The 18,716-nt window shown below is 36.7% G+C and overlaps 1 protein-coding gene across 15 annotated transcripts in view; it reads left to right on the top strand.

The window, feature by feature from the left end:
- The window catches only part of LOC127064744 (synaptotagmin-7), an 86,882-nt gene that overhangs the window by 62,045 nt on the left and 6,121 nt on the right, over positions 1 to 18,716 (top strand). For 6 of the 15 annotated variants that reach the window (XM_050996254.1, XM_050996249.1, XM_050996252.1 and 3 more), the window contains exons 3-7: positions 6,363 to 6,374; positions 11,686 to 11,875; positions 13,891 to 14,031; positions 17,011 to 17,158; positions 17,883 to 17,992. In XM_050996254.1, the coding sequence (XP_050852211.1) occupies positions 6,363 to 6,374; positions 11,686 to 11,875; positions 13,891 to 14,031; positions 17,011 to 17,158; positions 17,883 to 17,992 (601 nt within the window). Of the gene's footprint in view, positions 1 to 4,914; positions 5,097 to 6,362; positions 6,375 to 11,685; positions 11,876 to 13,890; positions 14,032 to 17,010; positions 17,159 to 17,882; positions 17,993 to 18,716 lie in introns of all 15 variants that reach the window. The other 9 variants (XM_050996259.1, XM_050996263.1, XM_050996260.1 and 6 more) reach the window with 5 other exon arrangements.

Genomic DNA, 18,716 nt, shown 5'->3' with positions numbered 1-18,716 from the left:
AAAAGAAGAGAAAATATGAAGAGATAGAGAGAAAGAGAGAGAGAAAACAATAAGCAAAAAAAAAGGAAAAAGAAGGAATGGGTAGATCGTTCGATTTTATTTTCATCGTTAGAAATTCGTTCGTGTAGCCGAACAAGGACAAGGGGTTCGAGTAATCGATAATTTCGAAAAAAGAGATTGCTCGCTCGAAAATTCACGCTCGAGCACTGACTAGGATATTTCGTAATGTGTTCTGGCACAGGGACGCTACGCACATGGAATATTCGTTCTCTCTTGGTTCGAAAAAGAGGGAGAGAGAGAAAAAGAGAGAAAGAGAGATACAGTATATGGAGTTGGCAAGACCCGGACGACGAGGTTGCCGGTGGTGGTGGTGGTGGTGGTGGTGGTGGTGGTGGTGGTGGTGGTGGTGGTGGTGGTGGTGGTGGTGGTGGTGGTGGTGGTAGTGATGGTGGTGGCAGTGGAGGCAGCGGTGGTAGTGGTACTGGTGGTGGTAGCTGGGATCGATCCAAACCCCCTCATCTTCCCGAGCTTCCTCTCTCATCTTCTCTCTCTCTCTCTCTCGTGCTCTCTCTTCTTGCTCTGCTTCGCTCACCACTGGTACTTCCTCATCCAGTCACGTCTCTCTGTTTCTCTCTTTCTCTTTGAGACAGCGGTAGAATCCAACGTGAACAGCTCCAACCTCCTTCCCGCTGTACACTCATACAGAGAAACGCGGTAAAAGGAAGTAGGCAGCCAGGAGAATCCAATGCGAATAGGCCAAAGTACGTTCTCTCTCGTATGACTCGACCACGGTCTCGTGATTACATAGATACGTATCTACTCTACTTCCATAGTTATACTCCACATTCCACAGGCTACTGTCCAAATTCGAACGTCTTCACAAACGTATTAGATACTCTCTCTCCGTTCTTCTTTGGCAACCCGCTGCGTTGCACGTAGGTAAGCTACTTTCATCGAGTATCGAAGGGAATCGAATAGAAAGCCCTTTCTCTCTCTCTTTTTCTCTTTTCCTTCCTCTTCTTCCAGTAAAGCACCGGTGTCAGTGTAATCTACACTTAACGCGAGAACGACGGCCTGTTGCTTTTCAAACGACTTGGCTCGATGATACATAGGCGTGAAAAGAAGATCGAACGGACTATAGAAAATCGAAGAGAAAAATCGAATGCCGAGGATTTACGAGGATTTCCCGTCGTATCAATCTTCTCTCTCTCTCTCCCTCCCCCATTTACTCCCATCACCTCTCCCTTATTCCTACTCGTTTGTCTGCTATGCCTCCGATAAGCCAGAACGTACGACGGAAATATAACGTGTTTTTATGATATTTCGACTTTGGTCCTCGTCGTAGTTAACCTTTGACGTTGCTGAAATTTCTCGGTTGAATTCCTTTGTCACGGAAAGAATTTTCTTCACGGTGAAATTTTCGCAGAAAGAAAAGTTGCCTTTGGAACTATCGGCAAAAATCGATATTTTGTCGTTCGCCTTATTTCCTTCTTCTTTTATTTTCCCTTTTTTCTCTTATTTTTAAAACCTTCTCTCTAGGTTCCTCCTCGTCGTCTCCTTTTCTTCTTCCTTCTTCCTCTTCTTTCTTTTTCTTTTGCTCTTTTTCTTTTTTTCTTTTTTATTCAGCATCCAACAGTTCGATTCTTCTTGGAATAAGCTCGCGCAGCTGATGCTTTCTCAGCCAATTCGCTCGTTAAACTCGCGAACGCAGGACGTTAAGCTTTTTCTGATGTAGAACGAGCTAATGAAATATCAATTGAGACGTTTAATCGATCTACTAACGATTCCATTATTCTAATCGAGATCGATGCGGTTCCTACTTTCTCAAAGTCCAATCGACGCTTGGAATTTTCTTATCTCTCCCATCAATCCTTTCCATCATCAATCTCAGCGAAGGAAGTTCGCTGAGAGTCGATCGAACTACGGTGAAACGATATTCTTTCAAGAGTATCATCTCCTTTAAAGCTCCCTGATACTCGAATGTATCGTGTCTATATATCGCCTCTTGATGGCACTCGATACCATCTAGAACGTCTTCTCCCCTTCGAATGAGAACTCGAACGATCACGTAGAGTACAAGTACGCGAGAGAATTCGTCGATTCGTCTGGCACATATACGATGGCCCACTCAAGATATTTTTGCGATCTCCTGAGACACCATTCTTACGATATTATTTCATAGGTCAAATTGTATCGAGAACTCGCGAAAGATCGTTTTAATAAATTACGTTGGAGAAGAAGTAATGCACGAAAGATATCGAATATAACTCGATGATCCCTGTTACTTCGTTCTAGGACGAAAATATCGAAAACGAACGATTCCTCGTTCGAAAATGAACGATAACATCGGATAATTCGCTCGAGTTTGATGCGAGAGATGAGCGTATAATCTTTCGTATCTCGTGGAGCGAAGTTAACCGGACAACGGGATTAATGCTAAGAAATTCCGTAGCCGCTTGTTCGAAATACCGATATTTCGAATATTCCTAATTGTTCAACTGGCTGAATCGAGTATATTCCGCGGACGTGCTTATACGGCTAATACGATTAACCGTCATTGATTTCGTACCTATCCTTGATTACACGAGTTTGATATAATATCGAGGGATGTGTACTTAGTTACGTGGATTGTGATTTTTCTTTGGAGGGTTAACGAATTATATCGATACGTCGAATTCAAACGTATCCATTGAATTAAATACACAGGATTTAATGCTCGCGTTATTATCCGTTTGCAAGTACATCGTACCGCGTCGAGGAGAGGTTGCAATGGTTTACTTTCTACTCGAGTTAAATATTGTAACCTTTATATATCGCATATCGTACGTTTTGTCATTTAACGGAGACAGCGGCGGTTTGAAAGAATACTCTCGTTGGTTCGTTCCTCGTTATTCGTAAAAAAAAAAGAAAAAAAAAGAATGTGAAAAATTATTGAAACGCGTCGTACCGCGTTAACATCGTATCTCATTTTTCTTCTTTTTATCCTCTTTTCGTTCGGTTTAGAAGAGAAACGCGAGCGCGAGTTGACTTTACATCCATTAAGATTTACAAGCGGAATATCTGCTTGCAAAAATGAAGGTTTCGCGCGGCATAGGCGTCAACTAGGACGGATAATGACGATGGAAGTGTCCATTAAGTTTAACGATATACCGTTGCTTCTTGGCAACGAATATAAAAGCACGATCATGGGCCTCGAGTAGAGTCGTTACGAGGGAAACGCTTGAATTTATGTGTTTAAAAGCAATCATCGACGAAATCGCACTTTTTTGCTATTAAATAGAGGAAGAGGAAGAAAAACGATGTTATAAATTATTCAGCGAGAATTTAACGAACAAATTCTGGTCTAATGTACCCTTGTATATCGTTTATTATCTTCTTCTCGCTAATTACACTGCGTGATATTAATTCCCAGTCAAACTTTTCAGTTCCATCTTTAAACGTCGCTTTCTACATTCGGTCCAGTTAATTACCGACGGGATGAATTTCTTTTTTCTTTCCTTCTTTTTCTTTTTTCGTTTGATTTGATTTTAATACGTCGAAAGGATTTCCCGGTTCGGAAAACGAGCGGAATGCGAAGAGTTTCGCGAGATTCTTCCTACTTTCCGAGTAGTTAAGACACGGGTCGTAAGAACAGACAAATTCCATTTCGATGTCGAATATTTGATGTAGGTGAGCGTATATACGCCTGGATACGTACGTGTGTACATAAGCGAAGTCCCCGATCTCACCTACTTTATTTACGCGTTTAAAAATAAAAATCCATTTACATTTCCAAGCAGTTTTTAACTTATCATCCGATCTCGTTAGGGAGAAATTCTCTGCCGAAGAAAAAAATTTTCCATTCAATTACGAACTCGCAACACCGTGGACCGTGCCGTATAAATTTCAACGCAAATGGACTCTCCGTCGAGTTGAAAAACGTTTTCGTTCGACACGGAACGACGCGAATAGGAATAGTTCAAATAAGAAAACGAGAGCGATTTAAAAACAAGAGGATGAAAACGAAAGGAAGGTTGGCATAGATGGTTATTATTATGTTATGGCAATTAATCATGATAATGCGCTCGTAAAATGTGATCAACATAAAAATATAACAGCTCTCTTTACGTTGATAATAAATTAAAGGCATACCGCCTGATAATGCCGTGAGACATCCGAGCCGACGCTAGCGCACGGCGTAACTTCTTTGTCGTCTTAACTCAACTCGACTCGACTCGAGTTAACTCAAGACGCTTCTTCATTTACGGTGACTTCAACGTCGCGGATAATTAAAGGAAGGAGTCGACGTCGAGAGCGACTTAACGTCGACGTTAAGCGATTAATTAACCCGATAAATCGGTTATGTTAAGTAACATACGTGTGAATCGATGAAAATCAAAGCGATACGGTGGTTAACTATTATTTTCGACATTTTTAATGAGATCGATTTTTCTTTCTTCTTCTCTCTTTTGGATATTCCGTACCGACATAGACACGTATCTGGAACATACGTTCGTGATAGAGAGTGACATTAAACGTTGTTGCATTTATCATGCGTTTCATAAAACGTCAACGCCAGATACTCGTAAATCTCCGACAAACATCGTCCCATAATATCCAAGTACGAGCAACGAAAATTTTCTAGGTATCTATCTGTCCGAATCCCGTCCACGCACGTACGTAGCCGTTGATAAAACGTCGTGCGTTGGTATATCCATTCGAAATTAATCGGGGAAAAAAAGAATGACTATAACTTACATCGTAACGTCAACGTGGGTGATAAATTATAAATGGCAGTTCTTAAGAAGTTGCATGCTTCTTTGATGGAACAAGTGTACTATTTCAAAAGCAGTATTCCGTTCGATCGAAACGAAAAACGAGTTCAGTGCATATCGAGATAACTTCTCGGAAAAAGAAATAGTTCCTCTCCTATAGATTCTTATTTTACACTTATGGCGAGGTAATGAAAATACGAGATTACCACGAGTGAATTTTAGTGCGATCGATTATAAGAACGTGAGAAGTGAGCCACGTTCGCGAACAAATTTAACTATGTGGGCCGCAGTAACCAGATCGTTGGAAATACTCGTTGCCTTCTTCGAATATTACACGACCAGGTAAGAACGCAAACATAACCGATTTAATTGATCGGACGCGGACGTGGCGATGCGAAATTATTGGAACACGTCTGATCATTTGCTTCTCGATTAAATCCAATCGAGCATTTGTTGAATTTAATTTATTTACGATGTACGCATTAACGAAACAACAAACTAACATTGCTTATTACGAGAAAGGAAATATCGATGGAAGGATGATCTTGTCCGAAGATCGTTTAAAAAATAATAATAATTCTTTATCTTATCTTTATCTTACGTGGATTACTTCGTTATATCGAATTATAGGTTTGTCGTAGGGGTATGGGGCTACGTAGGATATAAAATATATTGAAATTCCATTCGATATCAGACTACACAGGATCCGTACGAAACAGATGTGATATTACTGGCTTAAGTTTGGACAGTTATCGTTCGGTCCGAAGTTTCTCTTTGCGAACGATTAACTTCGAAGGGAAGATAATAATCCTTCGAATAATCCTCGAAACTTTAAAGAAGATGGCTAGTACATACTCTTTGTCTCGCTCTCACCCTAACCACTCTCGAACTCTCGATCGATCGATCCATCATGGTTAGTGAATCTTCAAAGCGCTACTTAAAAAAAAATACTTCGCCATAGATTCGACCTACGTTCTGGATTTTTTATGAAACGCTTTCCATCCTTCTCTTTTCTCATCAACGAATATGAATAGAGGGAAGGATGCGAAAGAGATAATGGGAGAAAATAAAAAACGTGAAGGAACGTGTTCGCTCGAAACTCGAGTAACACTCTTGGAATTAAATGTAAATTGCTTTTTTTCCTAGGGAACTTATCGAGAGAGAGAAAAAAAAGAACGAAAAAATAATAAAAACAAAAAAGAAAACAAAGAAAAGACGACAGCTCTGGCACGACGGCAGCAACCCCATCCACTTATATATCAGCACCTTTACGAGCATCTCTTTCGACAGCACAGATTTATCCATTCGTCTTCTTTAGCACTCCGACACGAAAGAATGATTTTTATTTCCTCTTAATTATTGTCGTTTGATCGTTTAAAAAAACAAAAAAAAAATATGTGCTTGCACTTATATGCCTGCCTATCTATTCCACAGCGTATTTATATATATATATACATTTCTACGTCTCCTTATTTATGTACCGATGGCAAGAAATTGAAGGACTTATATTGTTCCGACCAACGGGCTCGCTGTTTCGGCCATTTAATTAATTAATCATTAATCTTTTTCTGTTTCATGCACCATTTCACTGTAACAATTGGAATGCAGAGCGCAGTTAGAGTAAGTATCACGAACCCTCGAGTATTTTACGAGTATCTTAATTGACGTGTCCTTCTCTCTGTTTCTTCTACTACTTCTACTAATTCTATAGCTATTACTTCTTCTTCTTCGTCTTATTGTACTTCTATTTCTACTTCTACTTCTACTTCTAGTTTTTTCTCGCGTCCTCCTTCTTCGACCCCTCTAACTCTAACCGAATCTTTCCTCCCGCAAAAAGAAAGTAGCATCTTTTTCGGCTTCTTTCGATCGCTTTAGTTCCGTCGGTCGTTCTGAAACTTTTCTTCTATCTCTTCTTAGATCAATGTGTATCGATTTGGTACGATACTTTCCAACTTGTAATTTTTTTTTTACTTTTCTCTGTGCTCCGTTGTTCCAACAGAGGTCACGTATTTCGACGTAACAATTCCTCCTTCGTTGCTTTCTCTTTGTATTTTTTTCTATTTTTTTCGTACTTTTACCCTCATATACACGGACACACTTTGCACAGTTAGAAAACACATTGTATTCCACGTTGTAAGCATGCTTGTTCAAAAATATATGTGGGTATGTGTCTGCGCGTGTTTGTGTGTGTATGTGTGAGCGAGCGTGTACTTTCTAAGCGTATCTCTTCTTTGTCTTTCGTATTTTCACAATTATCTATATGTACTTTCCTTTCTCTCTATCTCTTTCTATTATTCTGTTTCTCTTAACTCCAATCTCGAGCACGATTCCGCATGGCCTACTATGTCAGAGAAGTTCTTAAACATCGACGTTATAGAGATACGAGCAAGTGCGAGATAGATTGTTCGGTCAAAGTCATAAAACTTAGTTGCTTTTGTACCAGAGGAATACATAGATAGAGAGTATTTGTTTCTATGTGCGTGGGGAAAAGACGGAAAGAGAAAGAGAAAGAGAAACAGAAAGAGAAAGAGAAAGAGAAAGAGAAAGAGGATATGAGATAGATGGATAGACGCAGAAAGCGAGAGAGAGAGAGAGAGAGAGAGAGAACTATTCAACTCTTCACCACAAGAGTCTTCCTAACGCAGAAGTTGGAAACGATGAATCGCCTCGCGCTGCTGTTTCCTACAACCTCCAAATGCCAATTAAATGTAGGCGAGAGCACGTTTCCGACGAAGCGAACATTTTCCTCTCTCTCTCTCTCTCTCTCTCTCTCTCTCTCTCTCTCTCTCTCTCTCTCTCTCTCTCTCTCTCTCTCTCTCCTTCTCTCTCTCTCTTTCTCTCTTACACAGAGAGAGAGAAAGAGACGCACATACATTTTGACGAACAAAAGAGATGATTTCAACTGTGATATATCAGTCTACGCTTGAGAGAGAAAGTAAGAGAGAAGAGACTAGCCGAGTGTAATCTTTCTCCACGATCTATATAGACATGTACATTCCATTCTAGAACTAGACAGGAGATCAACACGTTGGGCTTATTAAATTGTTTTAGATCTTCAAATTTCAGGAGTAAAATGTTTATTCGATTTTCTAAAGATTTAGGAGATTGGAGGATGATTTAACGAGGACAGGGTTTATCATCGATTTAGTCGACGTTGTAGAGGGCAAAGATTATTAGAGAACTAGACGAAGAAAACGTTGAGAGAAAGATAGAGGGTGTGTATCCTCGTCTCGTAGGAATCAATTAAATTCAACGATGGGTAGGAACATGCCACATGGGCTCGTGGTTATTCGCTTAGATATAGTTTCGCATACGTGGTCACCAGAGCTGATAGCTTATTAGCTGGCCGTGGTTCACATTACGTTCCTCGTTGGTTAACCTTCGACATGTTCACGTATCAGTCTCTATCTACTTGCATGTATCGCGTTCGATCCCATCTATTCCTTGTTATTCTCGAAAATAAAAACTATTTCCAACGGGGACAGTCTGTATCGTTGCTTGATACGTTGTGAGATTGATCGAAATAAAAAAAATATATATATATATTGAATATTTTTAATTAATGACAGAGAGAGAATGAGAGAGAGAGAGAGAGAGAGTGAAAGAATGCAAGAGAGAAAAAAAATCATAAACTTTGAACTCGTTAAATAAGAGTGAATGAAATGGAAACTTTACAAAGAAGACCTTATCCATTAGCGTCTCTCGATCCTCTTCGTTATTTTAAGCTTAGCTCTATTACATTATATGACCAAGGTTAATGGACGAAAGTAATTGATCCGAAAGTAAGCCAGTCGATCAAGGAAATAGCAGGAACGCGATCGAGCACCGCGTTGAAATGATATAATTAAAATATATTTCAGGATTAGAAGTTTCTACGAATGAAACATTAGCCTTATTTCCTTTTATTCGTTCTTATCTCTTATCAACTTCCATTACTATCATCGCTCGAGTCATATTTAATATTTTAAACGAAATTCTTTTAGAAATAACTCTTCTATTGTCTCTTCTATTTTCGAGATACGATCTACGATTAAAGAATAAGGTTTCAAGTTTCTTTCACGTTTTTATTTTATCCTTTTATCCCGATATAAGTAAGTATTTTCCGTTTCACACAGATATACCAACCAATCGTATTATCTCGTATAAATCTAACTCGCACGTGGAATAGTGTAATCGATTCTTCGAGTCGCGTCCGGTAATCCGGTCGACTGGCAAAGAGAGGCCAATCCCAGTGATACACATCTGTCTCCTTCGAAGACAGTAAGATGAAGCGATGGAGGTGATCCACCTTCGTTAATCCATTTCTATTGACGTCGTGGTCTGTAAAACGGGACGATCGATCCGTTATATCACGTTTAATATATACAGTATATTTATTGATTACACGTGTATGCATATTTGTGTGTATATACATCTATCTTTATATATATTATTTATATATATATATTTATTTATTATTTATATGTATATATCTAATTTAATATAAGGTCCATCGGGTGAGTCTTTTTTGCTAGAAATTTTTTTCTCCGTTCTCCCTGTGCAAGCGTAACTTTGTGTATATAGTAACAGGAAAAAGCGATCGAGCGAACGTCGGTTTAACTCGAATTTCGAGCTAAGCTCAACCAGCTTCGTCCAGACAGCCAGACAGTTTCTGTCCACGTTCGAAACGAAATTCTCGACGGAAACGATAAATTCTCCTTAGTTGAATCTACTTTTTCAAGAAGGATGGACGTGAGTGGTACTCTTTTTTGAATTTATTATGAGAGTGGTTCGATGATACTATCTCAGATCGCGCTTGCTTGTCTAAAGTAGATTTTATATATATATATAAGAGAGATTGTATTATAAATTAAGATAGAAACGAAAACCCACCCTCTCTCCTCCCCAAAAAAAGAAAAGAAAAGAAAAGAAAACTTCTTAGGTAGATTAGAAAATTTATGCATGTTCCGGCATGTTAGTGATTAGCAAATTATCTAACGTGTTATAAATACCATTTTCATTTTGTATTTTTATTATACAACACGTCGGAACCAAGGAGAAAAATTTTCCATCAGATTTCGTTCTATATACATATATTTACATTTTTTATACATATTTATAAAAAGGATACTGTATTATATAGAAAAATTCGATTATCTTCGTCTATTAGAAATTACTACCTACATTTCTTTATTAATACGAGACAGAAGAATAATCGGATATTCTTTTTTTTTTTATAGAAAATTCTATTTCCAAAATTAACTTTCTTCGCGCGGGCATGAGAGATTTTTGTGAAATGAAAAAATAGTCGTGGAAAGCGCTTGATCCTGCTTACAATATAACAGAGTAAAAGAGAATGTATTTCTCTTACGAACAATACTATCCATTTCCATTCGGTGCATGATCCGCCGTGATGCTTTAACGAAATAATTCAAGAGGAAAAAGAAAAAATGAAAAAAAAAAGAAATGAAAAAAAGAAAAGAAAGGAAAAGGCTTTTCCGAGGAAGTAGAATAGTTTTCTTTCGAAATGGAACGAGAAAATGGAAATGATGTTTTCTCGCTGAAGCTCTCGCGGATTCGCATATTCTCATCGCATGCGTGCACGTGAAGGAGAGAAAAAGATAGAGACAGAAAGAGAAAGAGAGAGAGAGAGAGAAAGAGAGAGAGAGAGAGAGAGAGAGAGAGAGAGTGAAAAAAAGAATTTTTACCATGAGTCGATAATAACGGGGCGAGGTGGTCGTCGTTATCGTTGAGTCGCCGTAGGCGTCGACTCGCGAGAAATGCAAGAATTCATTCCGTGAGACTTTTAAATAGATACGCACGACTACAATATGGCGCCATGGATTCGCGTGCAACGAGCGCTTTAAACTCGACGTGTAGAACAAAAGGACTTCGTGAACATATAACTGGCATTCAACACGCACTCTTTCTTTCTTTCTTTCTCTCTCTCTCTTCCTCCTTTTTAATTCTATATCGGATAAAAGAGTGTTCGCCAGCTGGCCGAGAACTTCTATCAGCTGATTGTGCGATAAAATGGAACGAGTAGAAAAGAGTGCTGATACCTATGTGAGGAAAAAAATTTACATAGCTTCTGCATAGTTTGTAATGGTCAATTTGACTGCTTTCTATGGATTTTTCATATTAAAAAAAGAAAAAAGAAAGTTTTTTTTTTTCATCATCTTCCTCTTCTTCGTCTTCTTCTTTCCGATTTCTTGCCCCTCGTTGGAATATTTAATTAAATTCTATCGTAGAGAATCATCGATCTTTTAAAGAAAAGAGAAAGGCTAGAAGAAAGAATACATCTAATTAATATTTTTAATATCTTTTCGTCGATTAAACGTGAATTTTTGCCTTGACAATCGACGAATGATAATGACACAGAACGTAAGTACTTACTTTCCAAGATATCAATCCTGGAAAGGAATGAATTGTATTTGGAGCTTGTTGCTTCTCGTAGAGATAGATACATCTAGATAGCAAACATATTTCTTTCATCCTATATACTATACACATACATACGTATATAAATATATATATATGTGTGTGTGTGTGTACATAGACATTAATGGCTTCGTCATTCCAGCTGGAACGATCGAACGAATCCTCGTTTCATTATCGAAAAGGGAAACTCTCGTTGTTCATGTCGAAGTTATCTCTTAATCGTTTGCCAAATTTTGCAGGAACAACGTCACATACTCACATAGCCATATACAGAGTCACGAAGGTAACACGTATGCGTGTTATAATATATAGTATATTTATATATCGTATACATGGGTAGGTGGATGAAGCTAATTACGCGAACCGATGGAGAGTTCATCCTTCTTTTTCTTTTTCTGTTTTTTTTTCTCTCTTTAATTCGTTCCTTTTTAATCCCAGAGGGATAGAAAAAAAAAAAAACGATTAACCGGCAATTTCCTGATATCTCGACATTCCTTTATTATTGTTGCAGAACAACCGGTAGCCCGGCAAGCAAAACACCAGCCGGCGGCAGTGCTGGTCCTGCTAGCAGTGCAGGTGCAAGTGCAACCGTAGCTGCTCCAGGTAGTGCAAGTAATGTCGGTCCAAGTGCCGAACCACGTACTCCAACGGCTGGACCGCAAAACAAGCAGCTCCAAAATGTTAAAGGAGATCACCCCTCGGTAAAATATTTTTATTATACTTTTTATTTTCTACGACATCGGTTGACCGCGAAGACCTCGAAGAAAAATATGCGAGAACTCCCCTTCCATCCTGGCAAACCCGCAAATTCTATTCTTTCGATCTCACATTCTTTGCGCAACAACTTCAAAGAAGTTTATAATTATTTCATCTTTTAATTCAATGCTTTTTAAACTTTTCGCAATAAATTCTTACATTTCTCGTGAAATAATAAATCAAAAAATTAATAATACATATACGAATCTCCAAAGTATTTTGTTTATTCGCTCGAAAAAAAGCCACCCTATTATATTTTTATAACCGCTGATGTAATTCATATGCCTACTGTTTCTGTCGTCCTTTCTCTCTCTCTCTCTCTCTCTCTCTCTTTCTCTCTTTCTCTCCCTCTCCGTCTATCTACTTCACTCGCCATTGCTCATGGCCCAAGCATATTTAATTAAATTCGTAAATAATGGATAGTACGCATTCCTTTCGCATAGTTTCTCGGTATTTGCCGTATTAAAAAGCTCGCTGGGTTTACGGGAGTAACCTCCGAGTTATCGATTCTATTTTCTTATCGGTTCTATCGAACTTGGCCGCGAGCATTAATTCTGCGATAAAAATAATCTGTTAGATTTTCTTCGTTATGTCATTGTTATGACCTGGACGTTTTTAATTAAAGGAAAACATTTTGTATGTTAATTGATAAAAAGATACAATTTGAGAGAGAAAAATAAAGAGAGAGAGAGAGAGAGAGAGAGAGAAGGACTCCTTTTTCGATCAGTTTCGACTTGTCAGTTTTGTAGTTAACGATCTGTCCTTTCCAATTCGGTTCTCTTATTATCACGACTTTGATCCGACAACAAAGTGTGTCCATTACCCAGATTCACCCTGTCATTACAGTCAACTTGTCTCCACCCTTTGCCCAAGCCACATCCTGAAGTCTATTACATTGCTAACGACAGCCTTTAATTATTGTTAGCACACATCTCATCCTTTTGTCAAGAACTTCCAAATGTCAAATTTCTATCGTCCCAACGAATTAAGTAACTTGGTATATTTGAATAGTTAAACATTCTCAAAATCTTTTATTATTTTGATATATATATTTGATATATATACTATACGTAAATATATCGCTCGATATTGCAATCACGTAAAGTAACAATTCGAAACTCGTTAATATTGATCTCGATATTTTCTATATAAGAAAAAAAAATATATATATGTATTAAGAAAAAAATAATAACGTATAAATAATCGCAAGTATAAGAGATAAGACTTATTTTCAAGAAAATCAACTTTGTGAAAATAAATCGTATACTTACATTTATATTTACGAGATACGTGACTATGAAATATCGGCTATAATATTATATCGATAGTATCGTGCTCTCTCCTTGGAGAATCCTATTAAATTTTTCACGATCTCCCTGGTCACTCCTTTTATCCATATTTAAAAGACAAATATATCGTATCACCGGGGTCAGCTTTGGACGTGACGGTATACGCGCTTTACCTTAAAGCCTCAACGATATGAATATAACATGTATTGCTATGTCACGCACGAGACAACGCTATTCTTTGTTCTCCTTCGACACAAAAACGCGAACGAAGAAATTTCATCTTTGGAAAGTTGCGTGTAACCAATGTATCTATGGACTATGAATAAAAAACCATGTTTAATTCCTTTCTCTCTCTCTCTCTCTTTTTTTTCTTTTTTTCTTTTAATGTCAGTTTAAGTCTCTTCGGACTATTTTCTCGAATTTAAATCGTCGCATAATCGATCGACCGCATTTTAAGTGGACGACGAACAAAGACGACTATATTTTCTCAGAGATTATCGTGCCAAAATTAGCCCACTTTTATCGCTATCTTCGAACAATATCTAAATCCTTAACCAACGTTTAATGAAAATTATATTCTTTTTTTTTTATAATCCCACGTTTCGTATTTTCTCCCTCATTTCGTCGAATTTACGTTTCTTATCGAAATTCGTTTCTTTTCATTGTTACAGAAAGCCTTTCTGCAAAGCAGATCCATCTCCTTGGTCGACATGTACATTGATAATTCGGAACCCAGCGAAAGCGTCGGCCAAATTCATTTTAGCCTGGAATATAACTTCCAGAAGACTACGCTCATTCTAAACATCATACAGGTTGGTTTATAAGTATTGTTTATTCTAGTCTAATTTTTCACGCATTTATTGCAACAATATCTATTGTATCTCGTTATACTAATTTTCATTAATTTTTTCAAACGATAGGCCGTTTCCTAATTAACAGAAAGCGTCGTTTTAACAAATACAGATATTTTTATTTACTAATGTCTGCTTGTAATTCGCATCGATTAATAAAACAAAAAAAAAGAGCTGGGAACTAACGACAGCGTTAAACAATATTTGAACAAATCACGTTCACCTTTTGCTATATAAATAAATGCAAGAAAATTTTCATATCGAACAACAAATTTAAAAATCGAGATACGAAGTTAAGAGTTCAATGATACTTCTTGGAAAACGTATCGTAACGCTTTTATAATTTAAATGTTGTGATAAGTGTAAGTTTATACATGCATATATAGGTGTATGCGCGCGCGCGTATGTCTATGAAAGTAACACATGGACGAGTCAGTATCGATTCGTTTATGACTTACGTCATATCGGACATCTACATAACGAGTCTCGTTTGAATAGCGCCGATAAACAATCAGATAAATAGCATTTTGCAATTTCTTTGAATGTACGTACGTGTTAATGTTTTGCATATATTTCACATACATACATATATGTATACATTAAATTCCGGTCATTCCGTTCATTATTACGATACGCGTATGTTCGATATTTTGTATTTTTTTTTTTGCGATAAAATCGTCAAGCAAAAGTCGACTTATCGGGTATGTAACTTGACAAAGAGAAATATCCAGTTTGTTATCTAAACACATATAGAAAAGATTAATACGATTATTCATTATTTTATGAAATAAATACCAACTAAATGTAAATCGAATAAATATAATATAAACTTATAACTCGCGTTCCGATAAAAATTTGTATTCTTAGATAGAATCGAATTAAGTCATCGACATGCCCGCAATTCGCATAAGGATCAATTCTATATAACGTGAATAATTAAAACGATTATCGTAATTTTGAAAAAGTATTCTCTCTTTTTATCTAGTTTTCAAGAATTTAACATCGACTATTCGAAATTCTAATTGGATCTGACCGATATCGCGACTTCATTATTCTGCCTTTCTCTCTCACTTTCATATCAGAATACATATTAATTCATGTAAATCTCTCTCTCTCTCTCTCTCTCTCTCTCTCTCTCTCTCTCTCTCTCTCTCTCTCCCCGTTTGGTTTTAGAATTTATTGCCATTATCGACATCGAACTCTCGCAAGCTTCTTGGATATCACGATCAGCAGAAACCAAAATGAGATAAGTTTGAACTGTTTCTCTCTCTCTCTCTTTTGGTCGTTCGCTCTCACATTCTTTTTATTTCTCTTGCTGAATCATTTCATGTCGAGAGAGTCAGCAAGATCTGTCGCAAACATTTTCGTTTCGTGTCGCTATAGAAATCAAGGTGGTATTTCATGTTAGCGAGTTTGTAACGATGTTCGATAACAATTTCCAGATCTAATTTATACATATAAAAGGAATCGGAAGAAAAGATCGAGATTTTTAATTTTCAAATCGTAAACGTGTAATATCTAGATATCGTTAAAAAGGATCATCGACGTTTAACGGGCATAAGAAAACATTTTTATTTAAATCCGATCTAATAAACGTTTGATATATTATATATCGGAAATATTCGATTTAGAGAAGGATAAATTGCAGATGGTGTCGTATGAGTCGTTCTTGAGAAATAAGAGAGGATCGTTTCGAGCCATTTCCTTCAACGACGTCACCGTTTTCGTTCTCATTCTCGTTTTTGGATAGAAGCTAACCCGATTACGCCATACGAACTCTCTAAACTCCGTTACGTTATACCACGTTGTACTTTATTAAAACGAAAATAGATGTTATTGCGTTGGAACGTTATAATAGGGAACGAGGTCATTATCGGTCCAACATTTGGACATTTTGATATTCATGTTCGACTAATTTATCGAATCGTTAGCCCTCTCGTAAAACTTACTTTACATAATTAAAATGAACGAATATTAGATGAGAAATATCGATTATCTCGCGTGTGTGCATTGGGAACATGTTTATAATAGATCTACACATCTAACTATATATATATTATATATACACATACATGTATATAGGTATTCGTATACGTATATGCATATATTAAAATGAAACTCGAAAAGATAAAGCTAAAAGCTTTTCTAACAATTGGAAAGCACTTGTCGTTCAAAGAAACACTCTATGCGATGCATTTTTCTAGATGCATTTTTGTCGTCCTAATAGCTTTAAAAAGTTTTCTTGAAAACAGCTCGAGCCTAATGAAAAAGTATCACCGGCTTTGCAAAAGAACGTTTACACTTTATCGTAGATTTTCTCTTTCTTAATCTAATAAGCCCAGAGGATAAATTATTTAAAAGAGTTTACTCGTGAATCTCGCATTATATTCGTTATCATCGTCGAAGGTACATTTATTTCTTAAAGGGGACGAAACTTGGTATTATCCCGTTAAAGAAAAAAAAAAAAAAAAGAAAAAGAAAAAAAAAGAAAGAGAAAGAAAGAAAGAAAAAAAAAGAACATAGCTTATTCTCGTTGGTTTGTGTGAAAATAAAATTTTTTATATACAATAATACAATTTGAAGATAGAGAACACCCGAATAAAAAACAGCAAACTTCGTGTACGTGCGTTGACTTTATAAAATAGGAGTGGAGTGCCTTTATCGATTTTATTTCTCGAGCATCAAAGACCTTAGAACGTTACACCTATTTTATGGAAGCCCGACTACGGAGAATAATGTGTGTAATAATTTTTACGAAAAAATACTCTGTACATTGTTTGGTTTTTTCTTCTTCTATTTCTGATTTATTTTAGAAAATAAAGTAAAGAGAGAGAAAGAGAGAGAGAGAGAGAGAGAGAGAGAGAGAGAGATGCATACGTGAAATTGTAGATGCAACGTTTCCACAAATGGATTTTTGACGTTTTCGTTCTTTTTTCACAGGGTAAGGATCTACCCGCAAAGGATTTGTCTGGGACGTCTGATCCGTATGTACGCGTGACGCTACTTCCTGACAAAAAGCATCGTCTCCAGACAAACATCAAAAGACGCACATTGAATCCGAAATGGAACGAGACGCTTTATTTCGAAGGTGAGATTTTAAACCTGCACTTTGCTGTAATCTCGTTTCGCTTCGTATTTCTTGTTCTTGTTCTTTTTCTTTTTTTTTTTTTTGACTGACTAACTAACTAACTTATAAATAACAATTTCAATTGCGTCGAGTGTGACAGGAAAGTCCAAAAAAAGAGAAAAAATAAGAAAAAAGAAAAACAAAAAAATTTATCTCCGATTTTCTATTTTCATTAAGAGCCACTCGTTAATAAAATTCGACACGAGAATGATTTACAATTCGTATCTCTTGCAAATATTAAATTGTAAATAGGAATATAAGCCGATGCTCGACGAAAGTTCGGCCTCTCGCTTCGTCGGTCAGGAAATAAATGAAATCGTGATTTTTTATTTCGTCGAGCACCGATAACGGATGGCCGATTCGAAAACGCCTCTGAAAATTCGATTCACGGAGAAAATACGACGTACTGGTTCAACGTAAATGGGATCGAGTTTTTCCCAGTTATGATACGAAATTGTTTGACCATCTGTTAGAACTGTGCGTTTCCGTTGTTTTATCGTTCTTACAAAAACGATATAGAACGATCATTAATAAAAAAAAAAAAAAAAAAAAGAAAAAAAAAGACGAGTTTACTATGACGCTAAATTCTTTATTAAAAAATGAAGAGAAAAGGAGAGACAAAACTGTGAAACGATTTTGATACTCCGAAAAGTATATAAACTATGAAAGTATTCGTTCTTTATAGGTTTTCCTATTCAAAAGTTGCAAAGCAGAGTACTGCATCTTCACGTCTTCGATTACGATCGATTCTCAAGGGACGACTCCATAGGAGAAATTTTTCTACCACTTTGTCAGGTAATTTCAAAGGTTCTACATATCCATGTAGATATATGTAGACGTATCTTATTTAATACTTGATACTTTCTTTATAACTTTACATTGCCATCTCTGCGTTTTACAGTTCTTTTTTTTTTCGTCATGACACATCAGTACACAATTTAATAAATATTTTATTAAATGAAAAAGACTCGATCTCGTTGTCATTTATCGCGATATCGTACAACGTTAGTATTAAAGAGTCGAAAAAAAAGAAAAAAGAGAACAAAAAAATAGAACAAAGTCTATTTATTATCAACTATAAAGTATCACAATGTTCGCACAACATCATCCATCCATTTTTCCTTTTTCTATGTACAACGATAAAACACTTTCCGACACGATTTATACGTTCGCGCTCTCTCGTCTCTTGTCTCTCGTCTTTCATCTCTCTTTCTCTATGTCTCTCTCTCTCTCTCTCTCTCTCTCTCTTAGCGACGTAAGCAACCATTAAAAATGTTCTTCCATTTCTCGTACGAACTATGAGCTCCATGAATCGCAACGAAAGACAATAAAAAGAGTGAACGCTATATAGCTAGACAGTTCGGTACGATATTCTCCTAGCGAAACATTCTTTTAAATTCAACACTTCTTTCCATCAGAACCTTTCATCTTTCTTTTTTTATTTTCCAGAATATAAATTCGTATAATAATTTCGTACGCGTAACGCAAATATATTTTTTAACACGAGAGAGAGAGAGAG

This window comes from Vespula vulgaris, chromosome 6 (genome assembly GCF_905475345.1).
Source record: "Vespula vulgaris chromosome 6, iyVesVulg1.1, whole genome shotgun sequence".
In the NCBI taxonomy this organism is placed as follows: Eukaryota; Metazoa; Arthropoda; class Insecta; order Hymenoptera; family Vespidae; genus Vespula; species Vespula vulgaris.
This window is presented reverse-complemented; position numbering and strand designations above follow the sequence as displayed.